Below are 10,288 nucleotides of genomic sequence, written 5' to 3'. Positions count from 1 at the left end.
CACGCTTCTAAACAGTTATTAAACGGTTATTACACTTATATGTGGTTAAATATTCTGTTATCAAACACATTCATATACGTACTTTTTCTGAATTTTTGTGATCATTTTACAATTATTATTTTGTTGATACCATTTATTATAACATACTCTTTAGCTATATGACTGATAAGCTGCCGTATTTAACGTAACTTGATTTTAATGGTATCAATCATAATTCAAAATTTAAATTTAAACTTAAATTATAATTAATAATTTTTACTGCAATGTTTCTAATTCGTTATCATATTATATCGGATGTTAAAGGTGTCGAACATTTATCATACTCATTTTTTATTTTAGAACATCTAATAAACATCTTGATTTAGAATATGTAATAATTAATTTGTTGAACATAATACTCGAATATTTTATATGCAGAATGTTTCATAGAATGGAAATATGTAAGAATGCAATGAGTAATACACATCGCCTGCAATCTATATTTCAAATTTTTAGATCGTTTTCAGTATTTTATCATTTCTATATTATTATTTATAAATTTTACTTATTATGCTTTATATCTGTCTTATATTTTTATAATATCATATACTCACTATAAAGTTTAATTTATTGTTACAGAAAATATTTAAAATCATACAAAATTTGTATAAACATTTATACTCGCACTTACCGTGAACATGTGAATATTTCCACTATATGTATGCAAATGAAACGCAGCACCGGATATATTTCGGTCGTTTGCTTGATCCAACAAAGTGGGGAAATATTTACGTGTATGAGAAATCCGTGTAACTAAGGTATTGCTATTGGTTACTTATAGGACACTTACTTATCAAACGACTTCTAAAATTACGGGATAACACCAGTAATTTGCATATTTCTTACTTTCATTATTCTTAAAGATATAAAGATACTAGTCACAAAAGTTGTACAGTGTTAACAGAAGCATAATACAGTAATGACATTTTTAAAGACGTACAGACAATACGAAGGTCAACTTTGTTTTTTAAATGGTAAAAAATGAGTAAAAGCAAACATGAACTCGCTTACCATCAAGGGTCACAATAAATATAATAGATGAAACCGCACGCCGTATAGTTTATTTAATTCATGTACATATTTATAATTTTTATTAAAAAAGGATTTAGTGCTAGCAAAGGCTCAACAATCATATTGGTTACCGTTTATGTCGGACTGCAGATTGCGTGTTTAACATATCTAAAGACCACTAGTGTCATATTTTAAACATAATTGTTGGTCTTTCGAAGATCATATTCTCATTTCTACATTCATTACTGGTTTATGACGGTACAACCGATGGAATTTGTTCCGTTTATTGAATATCTTTCTACCTGTACGTAGTACATACAACGACCGTCCGATAAATAACACCCAACGAACAGAAGTTAGAAATGTCTGTCGTTCACACATATTATTCACTTACGGCGCGCGCATCCCACCCGCACCCAATAAAAAGATCAACGGAATATATGCAGTGTCACATTTATGTTGTAACTCACACGTTCTTATTTTATTTAAAAATATTGTTTCTTTATAGGTTATTAAATTTTATATTTAAGTCATATAAAATTATAATAAGTATAAAGTATAACAAAATTAAATTTATATGTAAAGATATACTGGTAACAGTTAAAAATTAATAAGCTGTTTATATATAAAATGTATTTACTATCTGTAATGAAATAAGATACGATGTGTTACAATAGTACTTGTTTATGATAAGAAAACATTTTTAACGACTCTGGTTAATTCAACAATTAATTAATGCCATAGATTAATAAATGTATATAACAATGTCGCTAAAATTGTTATTAATAATTATTAGTCAGCATCCTTTATAGTATTCTTACTTATGTGCATTTTTATCATACTTTTGATTACACTCATCGCATTATACGTTACACAATAAATATGCATTTTTCTTTAGATTACTTTTTATTATTATGGTAACTTGTGTTTATCAGATATATACATAAGAACTATCAGTTATTTGCACTAATGAAAATAGATGGTTCACCCTATACATGTACTCATATGAAGATGTACAAACAAGGCACGGGGAGAGCACGTATGCCATTGGCCGTTCGATAAATTGCCGCTTCCTGGAAAAGCCCGCATCCAAAGTTGCTGACCGCTGGCGCAGCTAGTTAATCGGCTGCCATTGTAGTTGAAGCTAATCATTCGGAGCGTATAATAATTACTAAAACATCAAGCGCATAGAACGGAATACGATCATTATGTTAAATTCAGATATTTACGTGAAAGAAGAATACAATGAAGCAAGTCTAAGTCCAAATCCAAATTCAAATCCAAGTCCAACTTCAAGTCCAAGTCCAAGTCCAAATCTGAAGTTAAAAACAAATCTAAATCCCACTCCTAGCCCAAGTCCAAGTTTAAGTTCAAGTTTAAGTTCAAGTATAAATTCAAGTTTAAATTCAAGTCCAAGTCTAAATGCAAATTCAAGTATTCAAAATCCACATTCGAATGCAACTAAACGGAAAATAGCTTTGACTATGCAGCAAAAGTTGGAAGCAGTAAAAAAGAAAGAGGCTGGTGTTCCTATAATTGAAATAGCAATTGAATATAATACTAGCGAAACTACAGTGAGGAGATGGAGTCGTGAAAGGGAAAAATTTGAAAAGCGTAGCCTTTCATGGAATGCAAAACGCATACGTTTATCACCACTTGAAAAAGTTAACGAAGCTTTAACCATTTGGTTCCAAGGTGAAAGAAGAAGGAACAATGCACTCACTGTTATACAAGTGAAAGGTATTGTCCTGATATTTTAAACAGAACAATAAGGAAAGAAATTTATTTAAAAAATTTTTAATTAAAATTAATTATAAAATCAATTTTGCTAGTTAAAGCTCAAGAATTTTTTCGACGATTCGGTGGCGATACAGAAACATTTAAAGCAAGTGATGGATGGTATCGAACTTGGAAACTAAGGAATGGCATTCGATCTATAGCACTACCTGGGGAGCAATCACCTGCTAACACGAAAGCTGCAAATCAGTTTACCAATGAATTATTAAACTTAATGGAAAAAGAAGAATTAACTTTACATCAAGTATTTAATGCAGATGAAACTGAACTTTATTTTAAAATGATGCCAAGTAATAATTTAGTTGTTAAGACAGAACAAGGAACTCCTAGCTGTAAAAGAATTAATGATAAATTAACTGTAATGATGTGTTGTAATGCAAATGGTTCATTCAAAATGCCATTACTAGTTATAGGGAAAACTCAAAGACCATCGGCATTGAAAAATATAGCACCACAGTTATTACCTGTCAAATATACGGATCACAAAAATGCCTGGATGAGTGCCATCATTTTTGAAAGGTGGTTTAAAGAAGATTTCGTGCCTCAGGTTACTAATTTTTTAAAATCAAGAGGATTGCCAGTGAAAGCAGTTTTACTATTGGACAGTGACAAATCATATCCACCAATGAATACATTAAGTATTGGTGGTATCAGGGCTATATTTTTTCCTTCAAATGTAACTCCACTTATCCAACCTCTTGATCAGGGAATTATTAAAGTACTAAAACGAAGATACAAGGCAGTATTCCTAAAATTTTTAATAAATGCCCAAGCCGATGGAATTAATTATTATCGTGCAATAAACTCATTCAGTATTAAAAATGCAATTGATTTAATCAGTGATGCTTGGGATGATATTACTGAAAAAACTATCTCAAACTGCTGGAAAAAGTTGTTAAATATGCCAGTTGATGAAGACAATAATTCCGATTATGTGACTTCTGAACATATCCATCAAATGTGCAAGAAAATTCGAAGTTATGAAGACATTACTTTGGATCAAATCAATGAATGGATCCATACTGATTGCTTAACTAGCCTTACAGATGAAGAAATCATTGAAGCTGTAGAAAATCCATGCAATGAAGAAACTGGTATGTTCAATGATATAAATTTTCAGTCTTGTGATAAACAATTAAAATTTTACATAATTTTTAATATAAAAACAATTGGTTAAAAAGATATTAATATTTGAAAATAGCTAAATAAATAATTACAAATTATTTCTATATATTCTCTGTGTTAAATATTTGTATTTATTACAAAAAGATACTTTTCTAAATTTTAAATTAGTACTATCAAATAAGCACATGTAGTTATTTTTCTTATAACAGATACAGAGAGTGAACATCATATAGAGAGTGAAATATCACCTGCTATGGCAATGGAAGGTTTAGACTCTGTGATTTCATTTTTTGAAGAAACTGGGGAAATCTCACTTTCAGATATGAAAGTATTGAAAAGAGTGAGAGAGCAATTGTTAAAAATTAAAAATCAGATTTAATTTAAGGAGAATTTTTATAACAATAAAAATAATTTATTTTGACATTTTGACTTAATTATTGAACCCCTTTTCATCATAATTTCTAAATAGAAAATCATAAAATATATGATAACAAAAGGATAATAATATTGAATATACAAAATAAAACTTTCTATTATAGTAACTAGTGGAACGCCCCGTGCTATGCACGGAGAATTAATCAGTTGAAATATAAATTTGACTTAGCCCACTCATGAAAACCTTAACCCCCTGCGCAGTCCTAAACCGTAAAAGATAGACATGCGCAGTAAATTTTTTACAGAGAGGCTTAACTCGTAAAAGTCAAATTGGCCACTCGTAATGATGACGTCAGTAGTTTTAAAATGGGACCAATTTTAATTTTTCGAAAACAAGTGGCGCCATCTGTTCGGCGATAGGGTGAACTACACTCTGCGGGAATACGGCTTTCGTTAGTTCGCGTGTTCTACCGCTAGATGACGCCATATGTATTATTTACATATAAATTGTCTTCCTATATTTTAATAATCAATAAATTAATAACTTTGCAAAATAACTGATTTTATTGGACTTGATTCTGAATTTTATTTTAACACGTGTTCTTGAATTAAGGTTTGATTACAGAATGAATAACACATAATAAATAAAATTGAGTATGATCAAACGACGATAGTTTTAAACATTAATCATTTGTTCACAAGTACAAATAGAATTCTTCTTGGTCGACGACTTTGATAACAATAAATACATCAAGAAAAAAGAAAACAATCTTTAAAAAAACCGCCATAAATGCCGTTAACAGCGCCATCTAACAACAAACTGCACAACTATGACGAACACGTGTCAAGTACCGACCGGATTCTGTCGGTAATTAATTGGTTACGCTTCAACGGTAATATACCATCAGCGAAGTTTCTATTGTAGGTCCGCGTATCGCCGCTAGATAGCGCTGCGTGGAACCTTCATAAGGAGGCGTTCAGATTGGGCAAGTACCTGTCAAAATAGCCCAATGTGAATGACATTCAATACAGCCCAAGAAAGCAATCGTCCGATTTATGTATTCCTCACATTTTCTTCCATAACTTACAGCTTTCTTCAACTTTTTAAAAGCAAATTAATTGCTACATTATCTTTATTCTCTTAACAGATTTTTATTAGCTTTCTACAAGATCCTGCCTTAGCGCGCACACTAATGTGTACATATTATTATGATAATTCCGCCCTAGAATTAAGTGTGAATAATGTATCCGTCTATCAATAAATCATTTGATGTACAAAAGTATTTGAAAATAAATATGAATAGAAACAATATTTGCATACTTACTTATTTATAAACCCCGTCATTCCGAACCCCAGATTGTCCCAAATATTAAAAAATAAAAAATAAAGAACAATATATTGAGAATTTGAATCAGGAGTACATGCACTATGAGGAGGTATTCTTTATGCTATTGCTTGAATTCTGCTGACGTTATTTTCAAGAATTCCCGTGGCGCGATTTTTGAAATTCCACAGGCCAATTTTGAAAATTCGTATCAGGTGAACATAAGATATGAGGAGGTATCCTTGGTGCCACTTCTTGGAATTTTCATGACGTGATTTTCAAGAACTCCCGGGCGCGATTTTTGAAATTCCACCGACCGATTTTGAAAGTTTGTATCAGGCGAACATAAGGTATGAGGAGGTATCCTTGGTGCCACTTTTTGGAATTTTCACGACGTCATTTTCGAGAACTCCTGTGGCGCGATTTTTGAAATTCCACCGACCGATTTTGAAAGTTTGTATCAGGAGAAGATAAGGTATGAGGAGGTATCTTTCGTGCCATTTCTTTTCATGACGAAAAATTCGAAGAATTCCCGAGCGCGATTTTTGCTGATTTGTATCAGGAGAACATAAGTTATGAAGAGTTATGTATCATGCTGCTTCTTGGAATTTTGGTGTTGTCAAACTCCAGGAATTCTCATGTTCGCTTGATACAAATTCTCGCTTTCGAATATGTAAATTTTTATTCTGTTGGGTTTGTTAGGTTAGAATAAATATACAATGATTGTTGATAAATTTTTCTTTATTTTCATACAGTACATATCCTAATTAAACTTCTTGTTTAATCATTTAATTACTAACATGTGGAACGCCGGTGCTATGCACGGGGAATTACTCAATTAAGCTTGACCCCCTGCGTAGTTCTAAACCGTAAAAGATAGACATACACAGTAAATTTTTACAGAATTATCAAAGAAAAAGCAACTGCAGCACTCTCAATGATAACGTAATTAGTTTTTACGTATCCCTTAAAAAGTGTTCCTTAACAATGGTTTTACTGTACTATCATTGTAAGAGTACATATATAATATTTTTCTGCCGTGTTTTCGAGCATACGTACTTACAATGTCTCAGCGTAAATCACGAACATGTTTCTGCGTTTTAATATGATACAGCTATAAAGTACAGAGTTATTGTTTTTCAAGTTAAGATGTTTATTAAAAAAGTATTTGAAGTGTTAACAATGCAAATATAGATTAAATAAAAATTTATAATTTTTATCCTTATCTCAAACGATTCACCGTTCTTGTCTAAGGAAATTAACGACATCACATGTTAACAGTTAAAAGCTATGTGTGAAATAGCTTGAAAATTGGCTTGATTGATACTAAAATAAATAAGTTATAATTTTTATACCGCAATTTACCTTCCAGAATATTATAATGTAATAAGTACAGAATATGTAGCATGAATTTTGTAAAATGTTTTTAAATTAATTATCTCAATCTCTTCAAGAGCAAATCTTGAAAAGCCTATCAACTATTACAGTTTGTCTATATTTATTATTTTGAACTAAAAATTTAATCTACCAACTCTAAATATAATTTGAAAACTGAATATTTCATGTATAAAATTCATTGGTAATGAAGTGGAAGGGTATAAATAAACACACTCAATATGTATTAGAAGAAATTACTAAGAACTATGCAGACTTTAATTGTTATGATAAAATCATAATAATCTATTATAATATATAAAATTAATTTGAAACCATTAGTATAGTGAGATTATTACTATTGTATATGAAAATATATTATTCAAATCCAATACCTACAATTTGTTGATTACATCAAATATGGTTTAATTATATTATCAATAAACCAATCTTCTGTAAATTGTAAGTGATTTCCAGGTGAAGAAAGGAAATGAAGTCTTCCTGACTTTGCAAGTGCTTTCAGTCCTAAATAATCCTAAAAGAATGTTGTTAATATGATTATATGTTATAAGATTTTTAACTCCTTATATAGTTGGAAAAAATTAAAATATAATTCATGATTATAAATTTTTTACATACACAAATTTTGTACGTACAACATAAGTTCAAAATAGAACACAAAAATAAATTGATCAAAAAAGGATAAAAGAATATATTTTTTAAACATAGAAATATTTGTAATTATATAACAATGTTATTTCTAGAACATCATATTTTCTGTTAACATTATATTTCTTAAGGTTTATAAGATTGTAATGTTTAATAATTCTTAATACTACCTTGCGATATAAGTCAGTCTCTTCTAAAGCCTGAGTTTCTTTTGCTTGTCCTGGTTTATAGAATCCAAACCATTCTGTCTCTCGAGGCCAAACTATTGTGTCATTATCAAATTTAATTAATACCATGGCATTTAACTTTTGAAGATTTTCTTTATATGTCTGAAAATTAAAAAAATATATACTATCTATATTATATATATATTATATTTAAAATTTAAATATTAATTATATACACCAGTAATATTCATTGGACAAAATAAAACAAAATGATAGCACATTTGACATATCAATATGTTCTGCAATGTTAGCAAAAAGAAGCTGATATTTTATACATCCTACACATTCTACATTTTTGTAAGTGTAAATACATATGTGGTCCTTAACATGCAAAATTTTTTACAAAGATGTACAGAACATACAAGCAGCAACTTGTGTAACTAAGATGTTAGCATAAAACGTTTTTATTGTTAGTATTGATATTGTTAGTACATAGAAAACATATAATTATTACATTCATTTAAAAATACATCTAAATATTTCGAAAATAACATATTTCTCGGAAAAATAAAAAATGTGAAAATTTTATAATTTCACAGAAGAAATGTAACTGTCCTTCCTTTTTTTAAAACAGAAATCTATATTTCTTCAATAAATCCGTATTCAACAAGAAAAAAAGAATTTTGCATGGATCATTTGTCATCAAACTTCGTCTCAAAAAGATACATAATACAATAAAAATTTATTTTAGTTTTGTTACTTCCGAATTAGACGAAAATTAATGATATTGAAAGAAAACTACATACTACAAAATAGATTTTATTTTCTATTAAAAAAATTTATAATTTTTCTATTAAAATTTTCTATTAAGAACTTTTCTATTTAGAAAATTTTCTATTAAGAAAATAAAATATGTGCGTAGTTTTACGAGACACGAAGTATTGTCGACGATGTTCAACAACAATGACTACAAATTACATAATAGCTGCATGAAGGTCACATCGGGTGGTCGTTGCAGTTGTAAATCACTGGTAGTACTTCGTATTTTATTTTTTCAATCGAAAAAAGGCTTGCGTGTATAATCGTGTCGAAATTATGTACAGTGACGATGTAACAAGCGCTGAACAATTAACAGAAAAAACTATTATAGCATTTGAAACATTAAAAACAACAAATACAAATTTACGACAAATTATAACAAACACAAATTATAAATACATATTACAAATAGATGAATTTGGAAAAATAGATATAACTACTTTTTTTACCCGCGTCCTTGATTGACCTTGTCTAACTTATAATAAGTACTCGTTGCATTTGGTTTGATGTGTACTATAGTAATGTGTATTCAAAAATGCATGTATAGTCCCACTTAAAAAAAGTGATCTTGAAATGTCCATTACCTTTCGTGTACAAAGATGCAATTATGTGAGTACTTGTGCTCCCTAAAATATTTTCAATAATATACAGCTGTCACATTTTACATGCCTCACCCTGCATTTAATAACTAGCGAGGAATAAGCCCGCATGTGTTATTTAGACGTGCACAAATTTTAAATCATGCACGGTTATTTCATGTCAAATCGATCACTTTTTGATCGATGTCAGAAATTTTGTTTTAAATGAAATGTGAGGTATTGCGCGTGAAATTACAACGGAGTAGGGGTGGGGAGGATAAGTCATTATATTGAAGGTTCCGAATTTGTTTCAAAAATATTAACTTTGAAATATTACAATTTTTCTTATCTTTATGAAAATGAATTAAACTTGCAAAATTTTAATTTGGAAATTATTATCATAACTAAGTTCTTTTTTTGAAGTTTCAATTTTGAAGGATTAATTTTTATAATATTGCATTTATCGGATCAACTAAATTTATTATAAAAAATTATACATGTACTCTTATGAAAGAAAGAAAGTAAACTAGCCTTCGTTAGCCACGTTCTAATTAAATTCAGAAAAAAAAATAAAAAAACATGGAATTATTATCTAATATAATCTTACTATCTACAATTCAGTGACGTTTATTTAAAATATTCCACCCTAATAAAAGACATATAATTTTTCAAACAAAATTTCGAAGAACATTTATTTCAATTTATAGACACTTTCAAAGTAAAATGTATGAAATAAGGATTTGTTTATAATTTTTAATATTGCAGGTCAATTTAAAGAATACATGTTGTCATAATAGGTAAGTTATATTAACATGAAATTAAAAAATAATTAAAAAAATATTGTATACATTAAATTATGCAAATTATATAAGTGCATAGTAATAACTGCATAATTCAAATAATTTCGACCCTCGCCCTAATTGTACACTATACTTACCAAATTATATTTGGAACAAAATCCCTGATATCGATGTCAAAGAATGATCGATGTAGCGTGAAATAATGACGA

General features: G+C 29.2%; 2 protein-coding genes and 1 long non-coding RNA gene across 8 annotated transcripts in view; all 3 read right to left on the bottom strand.

Moving 5' to 3' along the window:
* LOC100883549 (uncharacterized) overlaps positions 1–914 on the bottom strand; it is a 45,793-nt gene extending 44,879 nt beyond the window's left edge. Inside the window, exon 1 of the mRNA XM_076532207.1 lies at positions 671–914. The gene's annotated coding sequence lies outside the window, so the exon portion shown is untranslated. The remainder of the gene's footprint in view (positions 1–670) is intronic.
* A 1,139-nt stretch (positions 915–2,053) lies between these two features.
* On the bottom strand, positions 2,054–4,357 carry LOC105662421 (uncharacterized). Of its 2 annotated transcripts, none has more exons than XR_001095934.2 (3): positions 4,221–4,357; positions 2,280–2,366; positions 2,054–2,194 (listed from the first exon to the last, which is right to left on the bottom strand). It is a non-coding gene; the product is annotated as an uncharacterized LOC105662421 (long non-coding RNA). The 2 variants fall into 2 exon arrangements; XR_001095935.2 differs by lacking the exon at positions 4,221–4,357 and adding an exon at positions 3,312–3,451.
* A 2,038-nt stretch (positions 4,358–6,395) lies between these two features.
* Ppt1 (Palmitoyl-protein thioesterase 1) overlaps positions 6,396–10,288 on the bottom strand; it is a 30,987-nt gene continuing 27,094 nt past the window's right edge. For 3 of the 5 annotated variants that reach the window (XM_012284602.2, XM_012284600.2, XM_012284604.2), the window contains exons 7-8: positions 7,886–8,044; positions 7,292–7,581 (exon numbers count right to left, since the gene is read on the bottom strand). In XM_012284602.2, the coding sequence (XP_012139992.1) occupies positions 7,456–7,581; positions 7,886–8,044 (285 nt within the window). In that variant the 3' untranslated portion in view covers positions 7,292–7,455. Of the gene's footprint in view, positions 6,999–7,291; positions 7,582–7,885; positions 8,045–10,288 lie in introns of those variants that run through there. The other 2 variants (XM_076532182.1, XM_012284601.2) reach the window with 2 other exon arrangements.

Source organism: Megachile rotundata, chromosome 5 (assembly GCF_050947335.1).
Source record: "Megachile rotundata isolate GNS110a chromosome 5, iyMegRotu1, whole genome shotgun sequence".
Taxonomy (NCBI): domain Eukaryota; kingdom Metazoa; phylum Arthropoda; class Insecta; order Hymenoptera; family Megachilidae; genus Megachile; species Megachile rotundata.
Note: the sequence above shows the minus strand (reverse complement) of the source record. Positions and strands in the feature narration are given on the sequence as shown.